Source organism: Cygnus atratus, chromosome 5, assembly GCF_013377495.2.
Source record: "Cygnus atratus isolate AKBS03 ecotype Queensland, Australia chromosome 5, CAtr_DNAZoo_HiC_assembly, whole genome shotgun sequence".
Lineage (NCBI taxonomy): Eukaryota > Metazoa > Chordata > Aves > Anseriformes > Anatidae > Cygnus > Cygnus atratus.
This window is the reverse complement of record NC_066366.1, coordinates 1588165-1611577: the sequence shown is the minus strand read 5'-3', so window position 1 is coordinate 1611577 and position 23413 is coordinate 1588165. Positions and strand designations below refer to the sequence as shown.

Below are 23413 nucleotides of genomic sequence, written 5' to 3'. Positions count from 1 at the left end.
ATTACACATCATTATCTTTTCTCCTTCTATCATCTCCTCATTTCCTACTTTCATATTCTCAAATATATTTTAAATTTGTAAACACCTGCTTTTGTTTATAAGTAAACAACTCCAACTAGTCAGAGCTCAAATCCTGCATAACTAGAATTACATGCCATGTTGTATTAATTTTCTGATTCTGTTTATAGCCGTTTAACAGCTATGAAAACACTCAGTCATATGGCTCAGGTGCCTCTATATGAACATTTCCAGTACATATATAGTAAGAATGTGTTCTACATAAACAAGAAAAGATGAATAACCAAGCTGTCATTCCCAAGCACTACAGTGGAAAGGAAGTAACCAAAGTGCGAAATTTGAGGTCCTCAGATCTGTCAGCCCTGTACTTGTCTTAAAGTATTAATTAGCGGAGGTTGAAAAAAATATTCTTATTATGATGTTAAGGGAAGGAACTACTACTTCTCCCCCTTTTAAAGGTCCTATACACATTAGTTGCTGCATCACTCCATGCTATTTCTACTTTTTTAATACAGTAGTTAATTCTTAGGGTTTAATTATTTCAGACAAAGTTCTTTTTGACAAACATTTAAGACAATTATTTAGCAACAGATTAATTTACAGATTTCAGAGTCCAATACTGTCCTTCAAGAGGCTGACAGATTTGCACCATGTTAGAACTCGAAACTCTAAGTCTGCTTATCTGCTCTCAGGGGCACTCAGTTCAAAAACTCTGGGCACATTTTCTGAGGATGTTCAATAAGCAAAAATGCATGCTAAAAACACTTCCTGTCCTCTGAGATCTTGTAAATGTAACAATATTGCAAAGGCCTGTAATCTTGAATGACAGGACAACTACCCTTAGAAGGGACAATAGCAAAAGGTAAACAGGACACAAAACCACTCAGCTGAACAAAGCAAAAATGATTTTTAAATCCAAAGAAAACTTACAAATAGTACAAGACAGAAGATCTTGTAAGCCCTTACATAAAAGTATAACAACTATCTCAACTTCAAATTAAAGCTTTCTGTTTATACATAGGTCTCAACCCTTTCACACAGAAATCAGCCAGTTAGTATTTTGTCTCTCTGGTTCTGAAGAAAATTCTGAAGGAACAGAAAAAGCATAGTACAGGGAAGTAAAGGAAGTGAAAGAGCGTAAGTGACCCTTTTAAAGAGAATATTGTTATATCCTCAGGAAGGAAAGATTCTTCAGATCTACAAAACTCTTTAGAAACCAAAATAGATCATTTTACTCCAAAGTATGTTTTACAAATGACATGGCTGTTAATCAACTGCTTCCTGTTTATAGTTCATGTAAACTGTGCAAAAATGAATTATTGTGTTTTATACTCACCTTTCTGTCACAATGAAAGCAATTAGTGTTTCCTCGACACCAGTATTACAATTTGTTTTTCCTGAAGACAAAACCCCCTATGTGCAAGAGCACATGCATAAGGAGGAGACAACAGCGCAGTTGAAGCGTATTTGACAAGAACTAGGAAATAGTAATTCCATGGTATTTAGTTACAGGTTACAATTTACTAAAGTTGGAAAGGAAAAATGATACAATATTGTATTTATTTTGCTGAAATTGTTTGCCATTATATTAACATACATTTCTTGCAACAATAAAAATGCTAGCAAGTTGAAAGTTTACTAAGACGCAAAAATAACTTTAAAACAGGATACAACTGATAACTAGGACTCACCTCTCTGAGCTTTGTCAATTTCTGCATTCGAACAGGCTGAACTTGGATTTGGAGGTCTTTGAATGCTTTAAATTGATTGCTGGATTTATTACCACCAAAGCTTTTTTCTTCCTCAGATGGTAGTTTTAAAGGTGTTTTATCTTTTTGTCCAGGCTCCAAGCTATCCCACGATACAGCTCGTAGTAGAGGAGGACGCAGCCCACATAGTTTAAATTCTGGTTTACAAGAAACTTTATGGTCCCTCATTTCTGGAACAGGAATTTTTAGTTTTGGGTCTGTATTTCCTATTCCTGGTAAATAGGTTCTTAAAGGAGCATCATTTTCTTTTGCTTTCTTGAGGAATGATTTTGCAAGTTCATTTTCACAAACATTCATGCAAGTGTTAAGAGACATTCTGCCACCATCACTGCCTGAAGGGGAGCATTTGGGCAAAGTATCTATATGTTTACGCGGATCAAAGTTTTCTTTTTGTTCTGACAGTTTTTCTTTGGAGTTTTCAAAACCAGCAGAACGTGGAACCAACCTTCCCTGAGAAATCTTCCTTTGATCATTTGGCCTTCGATCCGTTAATCCTTTAGCAGCATTCTGAAAGTAGAGACACATATAAAACAGAGAAACAAGAGTGGATTTCTCTTTTCCCCTGCTCTGATGATGGATTTTCCCTGTATAGAGTCATTTTCATTGATGTTTGCCTTTAAACATGTGCTTTTGACAATGGAAATAATTTTTGAAGGGCTCTTGAAAGAACACTGATTTTGTACAACACCATATCAAACACTTACCTCTGCAGTTTGCCTCTCATCTTCTTTCACAGTTCTGTTATTCTAGCAAAAAGAGGGAAGAAAGTTGTGTATGTCTTACAAAATTTTCTTTGACATCTATGCTGCGTTATATACAAATATTAATAGATGAACTTTAAATATTTTTTACATCATTATATTTATTTATGAAGTAATTTCAGGGATTGGTTTTTCCCATAGATTAAGATCATATATATGTTTCCATTTTCTATACTTCACAGTTCTCTGTGATCCTTCAGCAGTCATTACATCATGGATTTTGGTCTTCAGAATTAACATTTATTAGTTTCTCAGTTTTCAGGAAAACATGCTAATAATTGTATTTTAGTATTGAAAATAGCATTGAAAACTTCCTATTTTCCTCAGGGACGAACAGAACAGTGTAATATAATATAGTCCTTTAATAATCAGGTTACTGTGCAGAATATTCAGCTCTTTCTTACCGGCCCTGGTGATACTGACTCGACGCTAGTAGTTTCGCATGCATCAGATCCTAGGAAGACATGTGTGATTAAGGTGTATCCTGATGGTTTTGCTCAAAAGTTTTAATACCACAACATTAGCAAACACATATACACACACACTTACATCTAAGATGAAAACTTCAATGCATAAAATATTATTTAAAAGGGAAAAATTAAATCTGAAACACAAAAAGTGAAAGAACACTAGAACTTCTCAAACATCTATTATTGAAAAGAGTAAAAAGGAACCTGTAGCCAAGCAGCACCACAGCAGCAAAATATAACAAAAACACATAAGTAAATATTTACTTATACATCATCATATATCAAGATTTACTTATATATCATAGGTATTAAAGAGCTTTGTAATATTCAGGAGATGCTTGAATGTATAGATTCTGACTTCTCCAGAGATACTAAGAAAATTTGTTTTATTTTATTTTATTTTTTAATAACTTAAGGTTTGAACCTGCATAGATCATTTTACCTGATGGAACAGGAAGAGTGAGAGAGTTGCTCCGAGATGCTACTGGTGAAACTTTCGGACTAAGTGTAGGGGAAACTGCTTCATTAAAACAAGAGACACAAATAAAAAAGTAATTTTATTCTCTAGGCTTGTGGTTTCTGATTTTTTTTTAATTCATGCAAGATTAAAACGTTAATCTCATAGTTATCGAACAGTCATGTGTTTGTCCCAAGTATGACGAGTTACTTTAATTGCCAAATTGTTTTTGCCAATTATGAACTTAGAGTAGGTTTTATCTCATATACGTAGCACAAACTAATAAATTTTGTTGATACCCAGAATTATCATTCCCCTCAGTTTTATGAGATTGTAAGCATTGCAGAGGAGTGGGCACAAGAGAAGAACTCAAGGAATTTAGAAAAAAAGAGAAATTTAATTTAAAAAGATTTAAAGTTTTCTTTTCCCTATAGAAAGTGTCAAGCTGATTTTAAGACAGAATTCTGTTTTGAAATGGTATTTCAAAGCTAAATGAAAGTCCTATTTCACAATAAAAATGACATTTTTGTCCTAACTTTCAAACACTTCCTATGAGGGAAAAATAATTTCAAATGACATTCTAGAACAAAATATTTTATTCTATCATTTTTAAAGGAAGATCTGGTCCAGTTAGCTTAGTTTACAACTATATTTAGAATAAAAGTCTGTGTAATTATGTCTGGGTGGTATGCTTTTCCACAATATTCATATATTGTCATTAAGGTTTAATTTTAACTACAATAGGATCTCTAGGCAGTAAATCTTGACAAGAAAATTTGTGACTTTTTAAAGATTCCAATTGAAATAGCTCCTGCTTTCCTATTACAGTGTCTGCAGTGTGTCATTCAGACACCTACAAACATTGTCTTCTACTGTTACATTTGAATATAGATTGGTCATTTCTGCTTCATACTGAATTGTGAAGAGAGACAGAGGGATTCTAACCTTCAAATTAACAAAGTGTATGCCTACAGTAGCAATATATGGGTTACAGTAGATATTTATTTATGCCTTTGCAGATCTTTGAAGTACAATGTGAAATCTTATCTTCAGAATCTGCACGTACCTGTGGGTGATTCAGGGAGGCTACTTCTTGATTTTCTGCCTCTGCGCATTAGAAACCTCTCGCTCACTTTCTTTGCTTCTTCTAGTAATTCAAGGTTCTTCTTTTTGTCTTCCTCTGATATTCTGACATCTGGCAGCTGATCATTTACCAAATCAATCACGTGACCACTGTTGTCTGGGTTGAAAACATCAGAATTAGAGCTGTATTTCATGTATCCAGATAGGTTGCTGCACTTCAGAGTAACCAGCACAAAACATCTGTAAGTTGAACTTTGAGCTTGCATTAATTAAAAATTTCTGACTGTTCATTTTATAATGCTGTTATATTCACAATTTTAGAGCAAGTCATCAAAACCACAGATTACCCACTGAGATTAAGTCAAAGATGCTCATAAACTCACGATCACTATCTAAAATGTTATCAGTATTCCCTGTGCATGCACTCCCTATGTATGCATTACAGATGTGCATGTACATGAAAGAAAGCTTTAGTCAAGACAATCAGACTGTACGTAGGACATCAAGGTGCTTGAGTGAGTCCAGAGAAGGGCAACGAAGCTGGTGAGGGGTCTGGAGAACAAGTCTTACGAGGAGCGGCTGAGGGAGCTGGGGTTGTTCAGCCTGGAGAAGAGGAGGCTCAGGGGCAACCTTATCGCACTCCACAGGTACCTTAAAGGAGGCTGTAGCGAGGTGGAGGTTGGTCTATTCTCCCACGTGCCTGGTGACTGGATGAGGGGAAATGGGCTAAAGTTGCACCAGGGGAGGTTTAGGTTGGATATTAGGAAGAACTTCTTTACTGAAAGGGCTATTAGGCATTGGAATGGGCTGCCCAGGGAAGTGGTTGAGTCACCATCCCTGGAGGTCTTCAAAAGACATTTAGATGTAGAGCTTAGTGATACGGTTTAGTGGAGGACTTGTTAGTGTTAGGTCAGAGGTTGGACTAGGTGATCTTGGAGGTCTCTTCCAACCTAGATGATTCTGTGATTCTATTTACATCTTCATTGCATGTCACATATTCAGAGAAAACATCCTAGCTTGAATGAATAATCACTTCTTACCAACAGAAGTCAATGAACTTGTTGAATTCCTAGTGGCACGGTTAGAATGTCTTCTATGAGGACTACGAGGTCTAGAGAGAAAAATAAATGAAAAAAATTACAGGAGGATGCCACAAAAAAAAAAAAAAAAGAAGACTAAAGAACAAAGGAATATTACAGAAATTACTTGACATTTACTGATAACCTCAGATACTGTGAACTTTCAATTTCTCAAACTAAAGCAAGTAGTTATTCCTATCATGACATGAAACTCACCTAAATAGGTATGTTACAAAAAGTAATTTTTAGTCTTTGTAAGTTGATAGTGTTTCCTAAACTAAGTTTTATGATTAAGATAATTTCTTAGGCTCCCACACTGACATAGCAGGTAAACATCTTAAACGACATCAGAAAATTAAGTGCTGATCCAGCAGGTAATGCTGCTTTTATAGGGTTGCATTATAATTCTAACTCTTAAACAATCTTGATGTTCAGAGAGGTACATTTTAAGGATACAAGCAAATTATAGTACCGATTTTGATTGATACTTTATGATTATTTTTTCCCATAATTCAAGTCTAATATCAGATCAGTAAATTCAATTTCCAGGTCAAGAAGTATGTTTTATCAGAAGATTAAAAATAACCCTAATTCATCTGAAAATTGAAGTTTTCAGCGTCAAACAGGATTGTTATTTCAATTCAGCAACTTGCTTAACCTCAAGGTGCTATTCTTGCCTGGCCTACCTGAATGGCCCCAAACTTCTGCTTCAAAATTACTGTGTTTAGGTGTTATACTTTGTTCTTCCAACTGTTTATCTTAGAAAAAATATCTACTTCAATTTTCAACTGATATTTTATCTCACTAGATCAGGAAAGCAGTCCCATCTCAGTTTCCGTGTTCTTACACTGAAACAGCAAGGAGGACTGAACAGATATAAGACAGGAATGGAAAGAAGAGCGCTGAAAAAGGAACCTAAACTTGTTGCATCTGTTTTTTTTCAGAGAAAAAAAAAAGTGAGAAGAGAATTTTAAAGATGCTGGCTAGTGTTAGAATATGTTCTAATATCTAATAATATTGTCCTGTGTGGAAAACAAAACAAAACAAATCCAAAGTTATCCAGCAACAACAAGCTACCTACAATTTTTGTAAGGTATACCATATGCAATAACAGTAGCTTCACCAGCATCAGCTTAAATTGTTATTAATATCTGCTTTAATTCAATATAAAGATAACATGCACAAGACTGGAAGGTATATGCACTCTCAAAGATATATTTAATATACTAGAATAAAAAAGTTTAGAAGTATTTTCAACAGTTGACAAGACTATAAGATGCTAAACATAGAATTTAAATTAAATACCTGCCAAATTATTGTTAAAACCTGAAAATTATTTTTATTATCACAAGCCTCCTTGGAAATTCTGAACTTACAATTAAGCCTTACAAACTGTCATACATTGCAAGCGCATCTTTTGCCAAAACCACACATTCCGTCATTAAAAACATTGAGTAATTTAAAGATGATGCAGATTGTTTGTAAGAACAATCAAACAACAGTTTGTTGCTACATTCTCCTTTCAGTAGAGAAAAAAATTCTAACAGATTGCAAATATCATTGCTACAATGTGTATTTTTCAGCATGACACTATGAATACTGCCAAAAGATGGTCATATAGCTAGTTCTTTAATTCAGAAAAGAAACAGATGAAAGATTTTCTACATAAGATATGCCCAATTGCAAGAGTCAACACTGATGGCTGAACATACCATGAAAAATTTCACTATTTGAAAGAACAGTAAGATTTAAAAAAAAACAAAAACAAAAAAAAAACCACAAGGATAACTTTCATAACTTCGTATCAGTCTACAAAGCTCTTCTTGCTTCAACAGAAATATTTATATAATTCAAGGCAGCACTACTGGTATTATGTAATTAATAGACCAGAATCAGGGATTTAACTACTAAATTGAAAATTTTCCAATGGAGGGAGGGTGGGGTACTTGCCCCCCAGCATGTCAATTGCCTACAGATGGTGTCCAAGTAAACGTTTAAAATTTGGACATCAGACAAGTATTGCACATTGGCTAGTGTGTTCCATGCATGGAACATGAGAAATTTAACTGTCAGTCAACCTTGTAGGGCACACACACCATTCTATGCCTACAGAAGGACCAAATAATTTTTTCCTCACCAGGCCATATTTTATTTGCTAACAGAAAGATGCATTTCAAAAGTTGCAATTGTTAGTTAAAAACGTACAAAATTTAAATTCACATTTTTGTTTAAGTTTCAAATTATGCTATTCTGAAAGATTAGAAAGTTCATGTAAATTTTAAAGGACACCAATTTAGGTTGGCAGGATTAGTGACACATGAAACTCTACTCTTGCAGTATCAATTGTACTCCCATCAACCCACTTACCCATACTCCAAAATAATCAAAATAGAAATAAAATATAATCTAATTACAAAGACATATCAATAATCTTTTAACATTACACAGATCCTGGAATTACTGTACAATTTATACATAGATTGGTAATGTATTATGTAGTACCTGTTAACCAGATTTTTATCAATTTCTACATCAGGCATAACTGCATTCTCTGGAAGAACAATTGAAGGTGTACTGCATGTTGTTCCTTCAACAGTAGTGTCCTGAATGATTTGAGAGAAATAAAAGTATAGTTAAACAGAAATTCAAAACACTGAACATTGATGTGAAAAATAAAAATGCGTTTGTCAATTTAGCTTAAAGAGAAAATGACTGAACTAAGTGAGAATTAGATTTTATTTGATAAAACATATGTCAATTAGAGGCCTTTAGTTAAACTGCTGAAAAGAAGTGATGGAGACCTGGACTGTTATCTTTACAAAGGTTTAATGCACACAAGCTTAACTTAATAGGCATGCAAATTCTGGGAAAACCTTATAATGGTAGACAAACTGATTTTTTCACACAACAATCCATTCTTCTACTGAATGGATCTAACACCTAAAGAACTTAAGAGCTGAATGCAAGAGTGAAAAACAGCTTTGTATAACAGGGCTAATTTAGGTACACAAACTTTGAAATACTAGTTGCGTACCATGAAAACTTGAATAAGTATCATATTAAGTTTGCACATGCTATCCAGAAAAAAACAAATAAATAAATAAATAAAATTATGTGGTCATCTTGTCAGTTTTCTACTTGTTTATCCCTTCCATTAATTGGAAAAAAATATTTTAAGAATACATAATTGCAATATTTAAATAAAAACAATGCAATTTATTTAAGTGACAAGAGAAACTGGCAACAAATATCAACGTACACTTGTCTTCTTAAAAAATATGATAACTTGCCCTTAGGACTTAACTCCACACTTTCCACCACAGTGATGCCAGTGAGCTGAAGAGAAGGAATCTGTTTTCTGCGAGATATCCCAAATGCAGATGTGGAGATGTATCAAGTCGGAATAAAGAACTGTGGATTTCTACCACCATGTACTACATTTAGATTCTTTCACAAACACACAAATCAAATGAAATCAACCTCCGTGTTGTTGAAAGGTTTTCTTGTACAAAACCAATCCTGTTTCTTCAGTTGGTCAAGAAATCAAAAAAAGGGATTAATGCAAAATTATTCTGGGGAGGAAGGGTGGGGGGCATAGGCAGGGAGGGAGTGTAGGCACCTTTTAGAAGGTAGCAATTTTTAATTTCAAGTAAAATCCTGTATAGAACATACCATAGCAGTGCAAGTAATTATAGTTGGAATGAAAGCTTCTCCAAAGTGGCAAGGAACTGCCATCAATCAGATTGTAAGATCCAAAAATAATAATAATAATAATAATAATTCTAAGTTCTCAAAATGTAACTGGCTTCCTTATTTAGTCATTTGAGTCTAAATTTCTCTTGAAACTACACCCCAAAGCTCCCTAAGATTTATTTATTTTTTTTTTTACTTCCATTGGCATTGGATTAGATGAAGTTTGTGTCCCTGTCCATGATGTTGGGGGTGGGGGGGGTGGGGAACTAGGTTATCTTTAAAGGTTCCTTCCAAACAAAACCATTTTGTGATTCTATGACATTTCTGAATTTGCTAAAAGAGCATGTTTACTACCCACGGCACAAAGCCACTTACATTCTGCTGTTATAAACCTAATTTTGCTTTTACTGAAATACATTTACTCTCAATTGTGCTTACTCCTTTTAAGAACGCTTACCTACTACAGGCTGACACAAATGTAATAAATTCAGAACAAGTTTAGTTACTTTAGTAATATTCATTAAGATTGACTTGATAAGCTAAACCACTACACGATTCATTCTTTAAATGCATAAATTACTGTTTTTATAACAGCTTTTTATTGTCTAAGTTTTAGAGCAGAGAAATTTCAATTCTTCAAAATGAAGGCCATCAATTTATAATTTTGTTTCAGTCATCTAATGTCAGGTGTAGAAATTAGTGTAGTCATAATGTTTGTTACAATAAACAAGTGGCCAAGAGTATAAATTGAAGTGAAATTATATGCATACAGAAAAATATTAGTAGTCATGTAGCTGTTGGGTATCAGATACAATAGAACACCTTTCAACATCTTTAAGTGAAACATTTTACTCTCCTTGAATTAATATATTCTGATTAATTCAAAGAACTCTAGAAGAATTTTGAAAATACTATAATAATGCAGCATATAGCACAACTTTTCTTCTCAAATGCAAATAAAATAAGTTTTGAATTGGACATCAGATTTAGAGTTCTTGGTTTGGTTGTAAATTCAATCTGATTTATTTTTTAAAACTAAAATAAATAAATAAATACATTCCACACAGCTACATGGTTCTATAGTCATAAGTCTCATATGACTTTTCCGGACAAGTTTACATTTCTAATCAAAGGAGAGCAGGAGAGGAAACATGCCAAGAAAATAGGAACATTTAAGTTTAAGAAAAATATTCCTGTAACATTGTGAATGTAAAAATGTAAAAGCATCATTTATTATGCGATACAAGCACACAAGTAATATTGTATTATAATAACTTGAAAGCAATTTTTAGTAGAATTCTTGAATATGCTACTAAGTATCAATGTATTTTGTCTATGACAATTTGTTATTTATTTTGTATTTTGTCAATGACAAATTCAGGTGATTGCCACGCTGAGTACACAAGCACATTGTTTATACTAATCTCATCACTGCCAAAGAGTACAAGTTTTTCATGACATAAGAACATCAGCCTTAAAATCACTCAATTCCATTTTAAGACTCTAAAAACAGGTCATTTAAAAAAAAAAAGAAAAAAAAAGGAAAAGACCATAGTCAAGGCTAGTTAAGGTCAGGTAGAAAACACTAATCACAGTCAGCAACTATAGCAGTTCAACTTTTACATAGATGGAAAGTCATAGTTCCTATTGTCCAAATCTTTTTTATATGGAGTGGCAATAAGAGCTAGAATATGAAGCTCTTCTCAAGGCCAGGTGAATTCAAAGAAACAAAGAAAAATCATACCCTAAGGAGCATTCAGACTGATATATGCAGATCTTGGAACAGGAGCTCTAACTGGAAGCTTATACTTTTGCACATTGTACAACTGCACAAGGATGAGACAGAGGTTTTCCATCACCTTCCTATTGCCTGCCCATAAATGCCCTCTCCATGTTAGCTTCCAGACAAAACTGTTCTTCAGTCATCTGCAATAGCTGCCTCACCTCCTAGCACCAGTGACTACTTGCTATCAGTCTCTGTTCACTTTTTGTCCCAAGCATTCCTCCCATACAAATGGAGGGTAAAATTGACTCCACCTCTATGGTTCACATGAGAATCCATTCACACACTCTACAAGGATGATCTTGTGCTATCTAGTCCTGTTGGAGGGGTTTTGTGCAGGGCTGAGAAGATAAATGCAATTTTTTCCATATTAGAAGATGCTGTAGAAGAGGCTCAAGGATGCTCAGGGTAGATGGGATCTGCAGAGATTCTGGCTGTTAAGCTCTACCAAGCCCTTGCTAAGCATACAGAAAACATGCTTAAAGAGTTTCATAATCCAGCCAAATTTGGATGGATTTGAACAGCAATGGAGAAAATGCATCCCTGCTACAAGGGCTACCATGCCGGAACAGTCAGATGATAAAGCTTTCCTGTATACCACCTGAATTCTTTAAAGCATTGAAAAACAAATCCTCTGCCACATGGCCTCATCCTCAGAAAACAATGAAAGGACTTGACTGAATTGCAGAATAAATTTGGTCCAAAACAGATACTCACATAAAAGGCCTCAGACAAATAACACGTCTCAGAGCAGTTTTTTGAGTAAGATGGGGGTTTTAAATAACCTTGATTTTATATGTTTAAGTGAAGTGTTGAGTTGAGAGCTTTGTAAGGAAGGTAATCAAATTCTGTAGTAACTATATTTAGTTGAAAGAGACAAAAGACAAAATTAGCATGGGACATCTTCAGAACAAAACAAGTAACATGCAGTGATTTGATGAAAGTGGAACACACATTTAAACAGGAAGAAGAAAAGAATAAATGCAGACTCTTGACTGATGGAATAATGAGTGTAACAAAAATATTATGAGCTTGAGACATGTTTTTCCTCAGCAGTCAGACTAGACAGAAAAATAGTGGTCAGGATACAACGAGAAGAGAAAGCTGGAAAACGACAAAACTTCTCATGTGAAAAGAGATAAAGAAGGCATCTCACAACCAATCCTAAAAGTGTAGGACAAACAGTAGGATACTATAAATCTTTTAACCTAACTTTTAAGGATCTAATTTTCTTTGCTAAAAGCCTAAAATCAGTTATTCAGGATATCAGCAAAAACATATCAATTTAATGTGAAACAAATCTAATTAAGTTAAAACGTAGAAGTGGCTAAAAATGACACCTAACTAAGAGTTTTTCTGATTTATGCTGGGAGAAATTATTTTTTATGGAACACTTTTAAAATGTTCAGTACTTCCAGTGTGTTTAACTGGACAGCACACAGAGTTCAACTAAATGCTCTTAATTCAGATGACATTCCAAACAAGGGGTTAAAATGCTTTGAATTAGGCTAACTGGTCTCACACTGGTGTTAAAGGGAGCTTCATGTCTACTTCCCTCAGCAACCCCGATGTTTAATTGGTCACAATGGTGAATAGAGGCTGCTGTAAGAAAAACTGAAATGGAAAACCAGATTTGCTTTCTCAAAATGAATTTCAAAAATACAGCCCTGCTCTTCCATCAAATAAAAAGGTACTCGAAATAGGCAAGAAACTATGCACAATGTAAGGTTTGTTTTCCTTTTTTTCAGAAGTGTTCTTTGAACGCACGTTCATTTGTGCATTCAAGGAAAAGGTGGGGAACATCTGCTGAAACAAAATGAGGAAGAGTCATTGATGTCTGCTAGCTTCCCCTCCCCCAGGTGCATTTTATCTAGCAAGTCTTGGTACTCTCAAATACTCTTCACATGGGAGAGTTAAAAACAAAGCAAAATAAACAAATGAAAACCAAATACACAAACCACCTTCTTGACTTATTCGTTTCTTCTCAGCTAGAAGTCTGATAAACTTGTATCCATCTACGGTGTTTATCTCAAGCCAGGAAACTAACACTCAGCACAATGTGCAATTTGGATGGAATGCATGACAAATCAGTGTAGAGTTCACTGCTGACAATATTTTCCAGCGATGCTGAAGTAGCGGATGTTTTCACCTAAAGTGTAGAATACAGTGTCCTCAAATCCAGTAAGTGACACACTTTTAATTGAGGATGTGCCAGATTGTAAATCCTTTCCTCCTTTATAACAGTTTACATCAAACAGGACGATCTGGGTAACCTGTGACTTGGTAATTCTTTACTTCAGCTAACAATTTATTAAAAACAACAACAAAAAACTGTTAGAACGTAAAACTACTTTTTATCAGTGATATAAATTATTTAAAAGGCAAAACCATCATCACTTAATGATTTTTTAAATTTATCTGCAAATAAAACATGTTAAACTTTATGTATACAATAAATTGGATTAGCAAAGTGATGAATGTCTCTAGGGAGCACCCACGTGCATTTGGTATAGTTTCAGTATATTTTCAGCTACTACTATGGCAAATATAGCACTGAGTACAAACCAAAAATCAGATTTCCTTCTTTCACACACACGCAAATTGGATATCATCTCATACATCTATAAAAGCAACACTAGATGTTTCAAGTTTACTGTGAAGTAGAAATCTAAGTTCTTTTCTAAAAGATTAAAGTTTTCTGGAATAACATCAATTCAATTTCCACTCCTTAATCTATAAAATACTTACAAAATTCTGAGAGAGCAACTGAAAGATCATTCATAGCTTCATCAGTTAATCAAAACCCACCGATATACAGCAAGGCACTAGATGTTATTTTACAAATTCCTAAATGTATACAAACAAACAGTTTCAGCCTCAGGTTTCCAAAACAAGTATCAGAAACATACATTTGTAAGAGTTCTTACCTTGGCAGGTGGAGAACTGTTGTGTTGTGCCACCTTTGGTTGATCCTTGTCTTCAGGTAGGGTTGGCATGGTGGACGGTGTGAAGTACGTTGAACCGCAACGTGGACTAATACAACCACACACTGCTGACAATGAGACTGTTTCAAGTTAGCCTGAAGGCATAAGCACTGAGAGGCCTTGTGATCCACTGGCTGTGTTAGATGCCAAAAATACAAGTCAAATCCATTTAAAAAATCTATGCTCTAATACACAGATCACTTTACGATAACAAACAGTATCAAGGTTTAAAAGTAAAAGCATTGTCTTGAGTTTTATTAACTAAAGCTTTCAAGTCAAGTGTAATTTAGTAAATGCATGCTTATTGCTATTCCTACCCCTCCCCTCCATTTCACAGATTATTAGTATTTTTCTACTGTGACTGTGTTGGCTGTGATTAAACTACCGTCTCTAAAGATCTTCCAAGAAGGACGCAGCATCCTGGATATCTGTAATATGCCTTTTAGTAACCAACAAAGTCCTAGTGGTACAGAGTATGATCTCAGATCTCAAAGAAAGGAAAAGCTCTGGGAGTAAAACTGGCAACCCAGATGATGGCACTCTTTATTTGAGCATGTGCTGAAGCACTTTAAAGGCCTAGGTTAACTTTTCAAACACTTTAAAAAGAGATTCTTGGTGTACATCTGCATAAGCACTGTGCGGTACACTTTTGAAGCAAAATACCAGTAATGCCTGAAAGGGGAAAAAGAAATCACTGTCTACTAGCTGAGAAAATTATTGTTGTTAGTATCAACTTTAGCTACTGCCTTCACACGGATATTGTAAGCGTTAAAGCATGTAAAATAGTCTGAACTAGAGAAATCAGAGGTATTAATCCTTTTAGCTGCAGTGTATTACAAGACTTACTCTGACACCTACCGGACAGCTAAGGAACAGTCCTCATAAATAAATCATTCGATTCCTTGGTGGCGCCTACAGGTGAGAGATTAGGCGGTTATCAGAGACAATCGGGTATACAGTAACCAACTGCACTAGTAAACTATATTCCTTTAACAGTTAATTTGCAGCTGTGCATAGAATGGAGCTACACATTGAAACTCTAATGTAGTAACAACTTCAATAGTAAGTCAAGGAGATGAATATACACATCCAGCAGAGGTTCAATGTCTAAAACCTCATCTTCTCCCAAAATTGATGAATTACTAATTTCATCATTACCCTTTTATTCGATTAGAGACTAAGATGGATGGAGCAAAAGAGTGGTGATGGTGAGATGATTTAAATTTCAAGGCATTTGACAACCTAAAATTAATTTTCTACAGTTTTCCTATCCATTTCAGGGAAGGGCAGGGAAAATTATTAAAGAACTTATTGTTTTATTTTAAAATTAAATTAGAATTAAGAAAATAAAATTGTCAAAATACTATATATTTATACATACATATAAACACACACACACAGTGCATATATATATTTATTTTAAATCAACAGAAGAAAGTCACAGGAAATACCGAAGCAGCCTCAGTAGTGACAGTTCCTCACCTCAGCTTTCACAGAACTTGTAAAACCTACATAATGTGTGAAAACTTTAGACTACGGAAGTAGCTAAGACCTATGCATTTACTAGATTTATTTCACATTCTATTGGAAACTTCATTTTCTCTTTTGCTAGGAGAATCAGATACAAGTCCACTTCATCTGAAATTTCATGTAGAACTAATACACTGAAAAAACATCTATACATGAGCATTACTGTGAGTATTACTGTGTTTTTGAAAAAAATACCATTATTCCATTGAAGTCCTTTGGTAAAGACTGTGGAAAAGATGCAACACAAATTATGTCATTATGAAGACCAATATAGAGATGACTATTTTCTTTTTTTTCCCCCACTGTCTCCAAACAGTATATTTATTTCCTGGAGCAGGATATGCTAATCACTGTAAGAGCAAGTTTCAAGCTTTTGTAGAACCTGTTACAGGTTAATTTTTAGTTCTACTGCAATAAGTGAAAGCTCAATTTGTATCACAATTTTACCCACCTCTAACTCCAAATAAAAGCAAACAAATAGAAGTTTTCCATGAACAAAAATATATTTTTCCTTAATAAACATGTTAAAATCATCTTTAAAGTCCCTAATATCACAGAAAACAGACATTTAAGATGACATTTTAATAAACCCACAGAGATCAAGCAGATAGCAGTTGTGTTAAACCTCTATTTCAGCAGTTAAGTATTTTTGTACTAAACAATAGTCACCAACTATTAAAAACACACAAAGATCAGACAGAGGCATGGAAATGAAAAAATGACATGGACTTGCTCTTCATCTTCATCTCTGTAACAATATGCTGGCATCCTAACCGTTTTTTGTATTTGCAAGAACTCATTCTAACAAAAAAAAAAAAGGAAAAAAAAGGAAAAAAAAGGAAAAAAAAGGAAAAAAAAGGAAAAAAAAGGAAAAAAAAAAAGGAAAAAAGGAAAAAAGGAAAAAAAGGAAAAAAAGGAAAAAAAAGGAGGGAAAAGGAGGAAAAGAGGAAAAGGAGGGAAAAGGAGGGAAAAGGGAGGGAAAAGGGAGGGAAAAGGGAGGGAAAAGGGAGGGAAAAGGGAGGGAAAAGGGAGGGAAAAGGGAGGGAAAAGGGAGGGAAAAGGGAGGGAAAAGGGAGGGAAAAGGGAGGGAAAAGGGAGGGAAAAGGGAGGGAAAAGGGAGGGAAAAGGGAGGGAAAAGGGAGGGAAAAGGGAGGGAAAAGGGAGGGAAAAGGGAGGGAAAAGGGAGGGAAAAGGGAGGGAAAAGGGAGGGAAAAGATTAATTTGGCTATTTATCCAAGCTCTGTTAGCATTTGCATTATGTATTTATAATGGTTCTGATAGGCTCAGTTCAACAGAATGCTAGGCCTGAATAATCAGGAATGTTTTAAGCCATGGCCAAAAGTGTATTTCCAGAGTCCTGTGCAGAGCTGTATAAGTTTACACATCAAACTGATTTTTTGTCTTAGATGAGTTCCTAGTACAATTCAACAAAAATAAAAGTAACGCAAGTCATACTGATACAAGAAGGAGCTATTAAGCACATTAAGTTTCAGTTCATTTTTCAGATTTAAAAAGCAAAGAAAATTTTAAAAGATAAAGAAGTCAACAGGCTTATCTAAAAATAGAAAGGGAAAAATCTCAAGCTGTGTTATTTTAGAGATGCAGCATAGAAAGTACAGCCAAGTGAGAATGGAGGGTAGAAAGATGAATTCACACCACATTAACAACCCCCAGATTTGGAGTCAGCTGAGTTCAGCCACTTTCTGACACAATTAGAACCTTACTCAGACTTCCTTAAAAAGCTATCTTAAAGAGAGGAAAAAGTTCCAAGTCTTTGTGGGGCTGATAAGTGGCAATATTTGTTCTTCTGACCTTTTTTTCTCTAATACCTCTCCAGAAAACTCTAGTTCTGAGAACTGTAAAAACAAAAAGCTTGCATATGTTTATTCATATTCTGAAATTTCTTCAAACAAACAGAGCATCTGCACACCTTGATGGCACTGCTACAGTCTGCTTGGGTGTGGAAATAAGGGCTACTACTTTTGCTATTTCAACAAAATATGTAAACATATAGTTTAATTCATAGACTATATCAATCAGAATTTCTGAATGATGACTTTTAAGCTGTGCAGTGTTCTTAAAACCAGTAGGCCAAATCCTTTAAAGACTTTGTGCTTGTTAACTAGAAAACATCACATCTTATAAATGCAAATGCATATAACCAGTGGAGCAAACTTCTTGCTTCACGCTGTGCAAGGAGTTCTGCCATTTTATGTCTTAACTACTGATTTCTCATACTAGTAGGAAATGGGAAGGTTTAGATATGATGGAACCGTAAGATACTAGTGAAGCAATGTTCTTCTTCCATCTTTTTGTTGAAGTGACCTTATGCCTATTTGATCAGGTAATGAAAATTAGCCCCAGTACGTGTCAGTGAGAAACAAAACATAGAAAAAGAGGGCTTAATCAGAACAATGCCAAGAACTAGAGGAGCTTATCTGCATCTCACAGATGTAGAAAAAAAAGAAAGAAATGTCCTTGAAGAATTTATTAGAGATACATTTTTTCCTTTTTCATTAGAGTATTAGAAAGGAGTACAGCCTTGGAACCTGTAGAAATTCAGCATCTCTACCTACAAAAACATCTTAACAGCTTATCGAAGCCTAACCCAAAGCGCAGCGAGCACAACTATCCTGGTACTAAGCCTGGTTCATCTGTCAGCTGAACAGCTTTTGGAGTCATGCTGCCATTAACTTCACCAGCTTTATCTCCTACAAGAATAAATATATTTCAGCCAAAAAAGAAAGTGATCTGTTAACAATACATGCAAGACAGTGAAATGCTAAGTAAAACACACAGAATAATTATTCCTTATGATACTGAAAGGATAGATACCAAAATACAACTGCACCTTAAAACTGGTCAAGGTGCACAAGAACATGTTAGTATCCTAGTCACTAACACTACTGCAAGATTCATCTTTTGCTAGGCATTGAACAAGCTCTGTCTGGACTAGCTCTGTCCTATCCAAGTCTGTCATGAGATTATTGCAGTATTTTTATCACAGTAAATGATTCCAAGAACAACTCCTGAAATTGCAAGATCTTCAAAATTGCCTTTTAAAATTGAATACTTGTAGAGATTATTAACTCACATGTCACAAGAAGAAGAGACATGGGTGAAGTTCTAGAACATTAGTCTGCACAAGCCTTCTGCACCTACAAAATGAGTTAAAAAAGAACAAAATACCTATGCTGTTCACCAGATTCTACTTATTCCCACATTAAGATGAGACAACTTAAAGAAAGAAAGGGGAAAAAAAAAGAGAGAGAGGATGGAGTGCTTCTTAACATTTGTCTGTTATTGTAAACTTACTGCTTAAAATAGTTAGGAAAAAAATGATCCCGAGCTCAAATTTGTAGTCAGATACAGATCAGTGAATGCAGAGAACTTACTTTTACCACTGTGTAGGCTTAGAGTACAATCTCCAGGAAATGGTGATCTGGGAGCTCCACTCCATAAAAGGGAAAAGTATTTAGAGGCCCTTGGCTTTCACTGTGTTCTCTCTGCAACTCATTTTACCACAGCAGAGAAAGCTAAGTATGATCAGCTAACTTACCCTCTGAGTCACAGCTGAGCACCGCGTTAGCAAAGGCTTAAAGGTGCTTTACTCTATCTCCACTGATAGCTTGGCAGATGACCTCAAATGCTGTGTCACATCACAAGGATATAGGAAAAAAAAAAGAGCAGAAATGAACAGTTAAGAAAGCACTTTTATTAATATTTATTGAGCTTATGCTGCCTCCGGTCAAGTGAAGCAACTGTCATTTGTCAACAATGGGAGTTATGTACTCATGAACACAGATGAACCGGACAACTATGAGCTGCTTTTTGTAACTTTCCTCTTTGTTGTATTGCAAAGTGGTTGTAAAAAGTTACCATATTAGAAAGGTATATTTTTGCATTCCTTTTATACAGCTGTAAAAGCATACAGAATTAATAAAGCATTTTGAATCATGTTTTGCACCTATATTCAAACCAAGTGTGAGGAAACCAGAGTATTTTTCTTATGTTTGTATCACAGGGGAACCTTCTCAAGCACAAAGCATTGTTACAGCATTTAAGATACACAGTTTGTTGGCATACATAAGCGGTTTCAGTATTTGAAAACCAAGAAACAACAATATAACAACAGATTCTGAATGTCTTAAGAGAAAACCTTTAAGATTTTGCACTGGCACTTCAAAATTTTTGTATAGTATGAACATCCACTGGAAAAGAAAAACAGCTAAAGTTGACTCATTTACGTTTTTATGTGACAAGACATACTACATGGAAATTAGAAGATACTTTCCTTATTATCCACGACATATAAAAAATGGCTTTCTACTGCATCTATTTGTTATGTTAAGAAGTTGGTATCTCATAAATTTAATACCTAGTTTGCAATATATTAAGATGGCATTTTAGTCATCGTTCACTAAAACACATGGTCATAGCCCCAGGACTAATATAAGGTATCTCTGTAATGATGGTAGTGATTTGAGTTCTTCCTACAATAATATCCATACAGTTATACAAGGTGCAACCTGGAAGATAAATAAAATAGGGTTTCTGTTTACAGCCATACAGAATGACACTTTTGCAAGCAAAGTGTATGCAACTACTACATGAATTCAAGGCATCTACCTTCATTTTGAGAAGTACCAAGAAGAATCCTCCAACAACTTAATACAACTTAATTATTCTAGACAATTATAATGCTTCCAGATTGCAACCTAAGAGCAAGGGGATAAACATGAATAATTTCGTCAGAACAATAAACCTTACAAAATTCAAAAAGGCCAAGTGCAAGGTCCTGCACTTGGTTCGGGGCAATCCGAAGCACACATACAGGCTGGGCAGAGAATGTATTGAGAGTGGCCCTGAGGAGAAGGACTTAAGGGTGTTGGTTGATGACAATCTCAAGATGAACCAGCAATGTGAACTTGCAGCCCAGAAAGCCATCCATTCCCTGGCATGCATAAAAAGAAGAATTATCTGCAGGTCAAGGGAGGTGATTCTCCCCCTCTGCTCTGCTCTGCTCTTGTGAGACCCCACCTGGAGTGCTGCATTCAGCTCTGGGGCCCCCAGCTTAAGAAGAACACGGAGCTATTATAGCAGGTCCAGAGGAAGGCTACAAAAACAAAGAGAGAGCTGGAGCACCTCTCCTATAAAGACAGGCTAAGAGCTAGAGTTGTTCACCCTAGAGAAGAGAAGGCTCCAGGGAGACCTTACAGAAGTCTTCCAGTACCTAATGGGGACCTGCAAGAAAGCTGGAGAGGGACTCTTCATCAGGTAGTGTACTGAGAAGACAAGGGGTAATGGCTTTAAACTAAAAGATGGTAGATTTAGATCAGATATAAGGAAGAAATTCTTCACTCAGAGGGTGGTGAAGCAGTGGAACAGGTTGCCCAGAGAGAAGCTGTGGATGCCCCATCCATGGAAGTGTTGAAGGCCAGGTTGAATGGGGCCCTGGGGAACCTGAACTGGTTGGAGTTCCAACCTGCCCATGGCATATGGTTGGAACTAGGTGACCTTCTAGGTCCCTTCCAACCCAAGCCATTCTATGATTCCATGATAATATAACCAAGAAAGAAACTAATAGTAGTGTAAGAAAAATACAGCAAGCATCTATTTGGTTGTGCATGCAAAATTTTACATCAGCATAACAAGAAACTCAGTAACTAACTCCAACAGATTAACATACTGTGTTTTCTGGGATTTATGTACTTAACTCCAGTAGGATCCATTTTGGTCTCAGTTTTAGGCTTTTCCCTGATACTTTAAAAGAAAAAAACAATTAGACATTAGGATTTCACACAGAGATAATTATTTTTTAACATAAATAAACACAAAGTTAAGACTTATTAAAAGATTGCAACTGTATCTGAAAACTGCATTTTTTTGGCTGTGAAATATTATCTGTCAGCTTTGTTTTAGCAACAGTTACATTATTGTTCTTTTGTTAGCAGTCAATGCTTAGGTTTATTTCTCTTACAAGTACTTTTCTTCAGAAAGTGGAAGATATGAAAATGAATATCAAGGCACATGGTTCAGTCTTTCAAACACCAGTGAAAACTACCTTTATTTCAATGACCTTACTAAAGGTTTACACTCAAATCCTTATTTAGGAAAAAGATGTCCAACAATGAACCAGGTAGAGATTTATGATTTTCATCATGGTAGATCATTTACGTCACAGAAATCTGTCTTTGCAAATCATTTAACAGACCTTTGCTACACATGAATAACACAGTGCATATGTATGTCCAGTGCCAGCTTAGGTCTTGAAATAGTCAGAACTGCCTAACAGATGATATCGTCCTGAAAATTTTACATAGGCCTCCTGCATTTTAAATTTCAACTAATCACTCTCATCACTATTTGCTTTTTATCATTTCAACAATTCTTTCCCTTGTTTTATGAAAATGGAATAAATAAATAAATAAATAAAAGCAACCCCCCCACACTCTGTAATTTAGAGATAAATGTTTCCACGCATTCTGTTAACTTACAAACGTAAATTTTTACCTCATCCTACTTCTTTGTGACCTCTTTTCTTCTCTTCAATCATCAGTGGGCTTTCAGCTAGACTGACAGGAACAAGACAACAAACAACAGAGCCCAGGCAGATGGCTTCTAAGAAACCAGCTGGGCTGAATGTTGGGGTACTTTAATATATACGTTTGATGAATAAGATAGCACACGTGATACTAGGGAAAAAATTAGGCCCTGATTCATTCACAGTTAAAGAATTCAGCCTGCAGTAGCAAATCTGGTGATCAGAAGTCTGTCAGATTACAAGGCAGAGTTGATATGTTTCTTAACTGCAGATTTTTTTGATAGCCTTGAAGGAAATGCAGTTTACAGGAACATTGTGAATATGGAGTGGGTGGATATTTGGCATGGAGAATAAGGATTTCTAAGCATAACAAACAGCATACAAGAAAGTGTGAAGAAGAGTGGGAGAATAGTACATTAAGTGTCATTCAGGAGGGTTTAAAAGGAATCCAGAGCTAAGTTTTTCCTCCAGATACTTCCTATCATGTTACAACATAGAAGGTAGTGAGCTTAAAATAAGAGAAAATACAGAAGAACTAAAAATGACATGACAAAAGATTTTGGTCTCTTCCTCCTCCTAAATAACCTACTATTTGTAAGAAACATGCTAGTTCGTTTAGGAGGTAGCATCAATCTTGGTCTTGTGGTCCTGAAAGAATTATCTGATGCAGGAACTGTACATTGATAAAGAGCCCAATGGACATTGCTAATGACAGTATTTAAATAATACCAGCAGATAATATTACAGACAAACATAGTTTTGCATAAATAAGCATCACGAAGTCAGTAACAGTCATTTGGATTTCTTTTTCTTCTATTGCCTCTCAAAGATGTGGAGAAACCTAGATACATTGCTACTGTTTAGACTGCATGTATTATACATCACATTCTAGTTACACATTTATTTTTGTCTGTGATGTAGGCTGAGTTGGGAACCTGAGCTGAAATTCTCTCTAATTGGCATTTGACTGTATTCTTAGTTAATGTAAAAAGAAAACAAATTTGCTGGTGTGTGTGTGTGTTTGTTTTTTTCTTCTTCTAAATCTAAAGGTTGTTACATCAAGTAATATGTAAAAATTGTATTTGAAAATACAAGCATTCTGCAAAATATTCTGTTTTCCAGCATAGCTGGATATCTACTTTTTATAATTTGAAGAAAGTTACTATCAAAGACCTAACTCAGATACATAAGTAAGTTAATTAGGGCAGAACAGCATTACTTAGTGACCCATGAGTCTTGTTG

At 35.2% G+C, this 23413-nt stretch overlaps 1 protein-coding gene across 32 annotated transcripts in view; it reads right to left on the bottom strand.

The window, feature by feature from the left end:
- The window catches only part of IRAG1 (inositol 1,4,5-triphosphate receptor associated 1), a 109099-nt gene that overhangs the window by 21851 nt on the left and 63835 nt on the right, over positions 1–23413 (bottom strand). For 12 of the 32 annotated variants that reach the window (XM_035550243.2, XM_035550240.2, XM_035550235.2 and 9 more), the window contains 11 exons: positions 19187–19276; positions 18722–18785; positions 14956–15009; positions 14041–14231; positions 8140–8240; positions 5599–5669; positions 4542–4715; positions 3461–3538; positions 2953–3002; positions 2492–2533; positions 1710–2294 (listed from right to left, as the gene is read on the bottom strand). In XM_035550243.2, the coding sequence (XP_035406136.1) occupies positions 1710–2294; positions 2492–2533; positions 2953–3002; positions 3461–3538; positions 4542–4715; positions 5599–5669; positions 8140–8240; positions 14041–14109 (1170 nt within the window). In that variant the 5' untranslated portion in view covers positions 14110–14231; positions 14956–15009; positions 18722–18785; positions 19187–19276. Of the gene's footprint in view, positions 1–1709; positions 2295–2491; positions 2534–2952; positions 3003–3460; positions 3539–4541; positions 4716–5598; positions 5670–8139; positions 8241–11830; positions 13049–13074; positions 13263–13861; positions 13961–14040; positions 14232–14955; positions 15010–18235; positions 18339–18721; positions 18786–19022; positions 19277–21316; positions 21391–22140; positions 22188–23413 lie in introns of those variants that run through there. The other 20 variants (XM_035550239.2, XM_050711158.1, XM_050711157.1 and 17 more) reach the window with 17 other exon arrangements.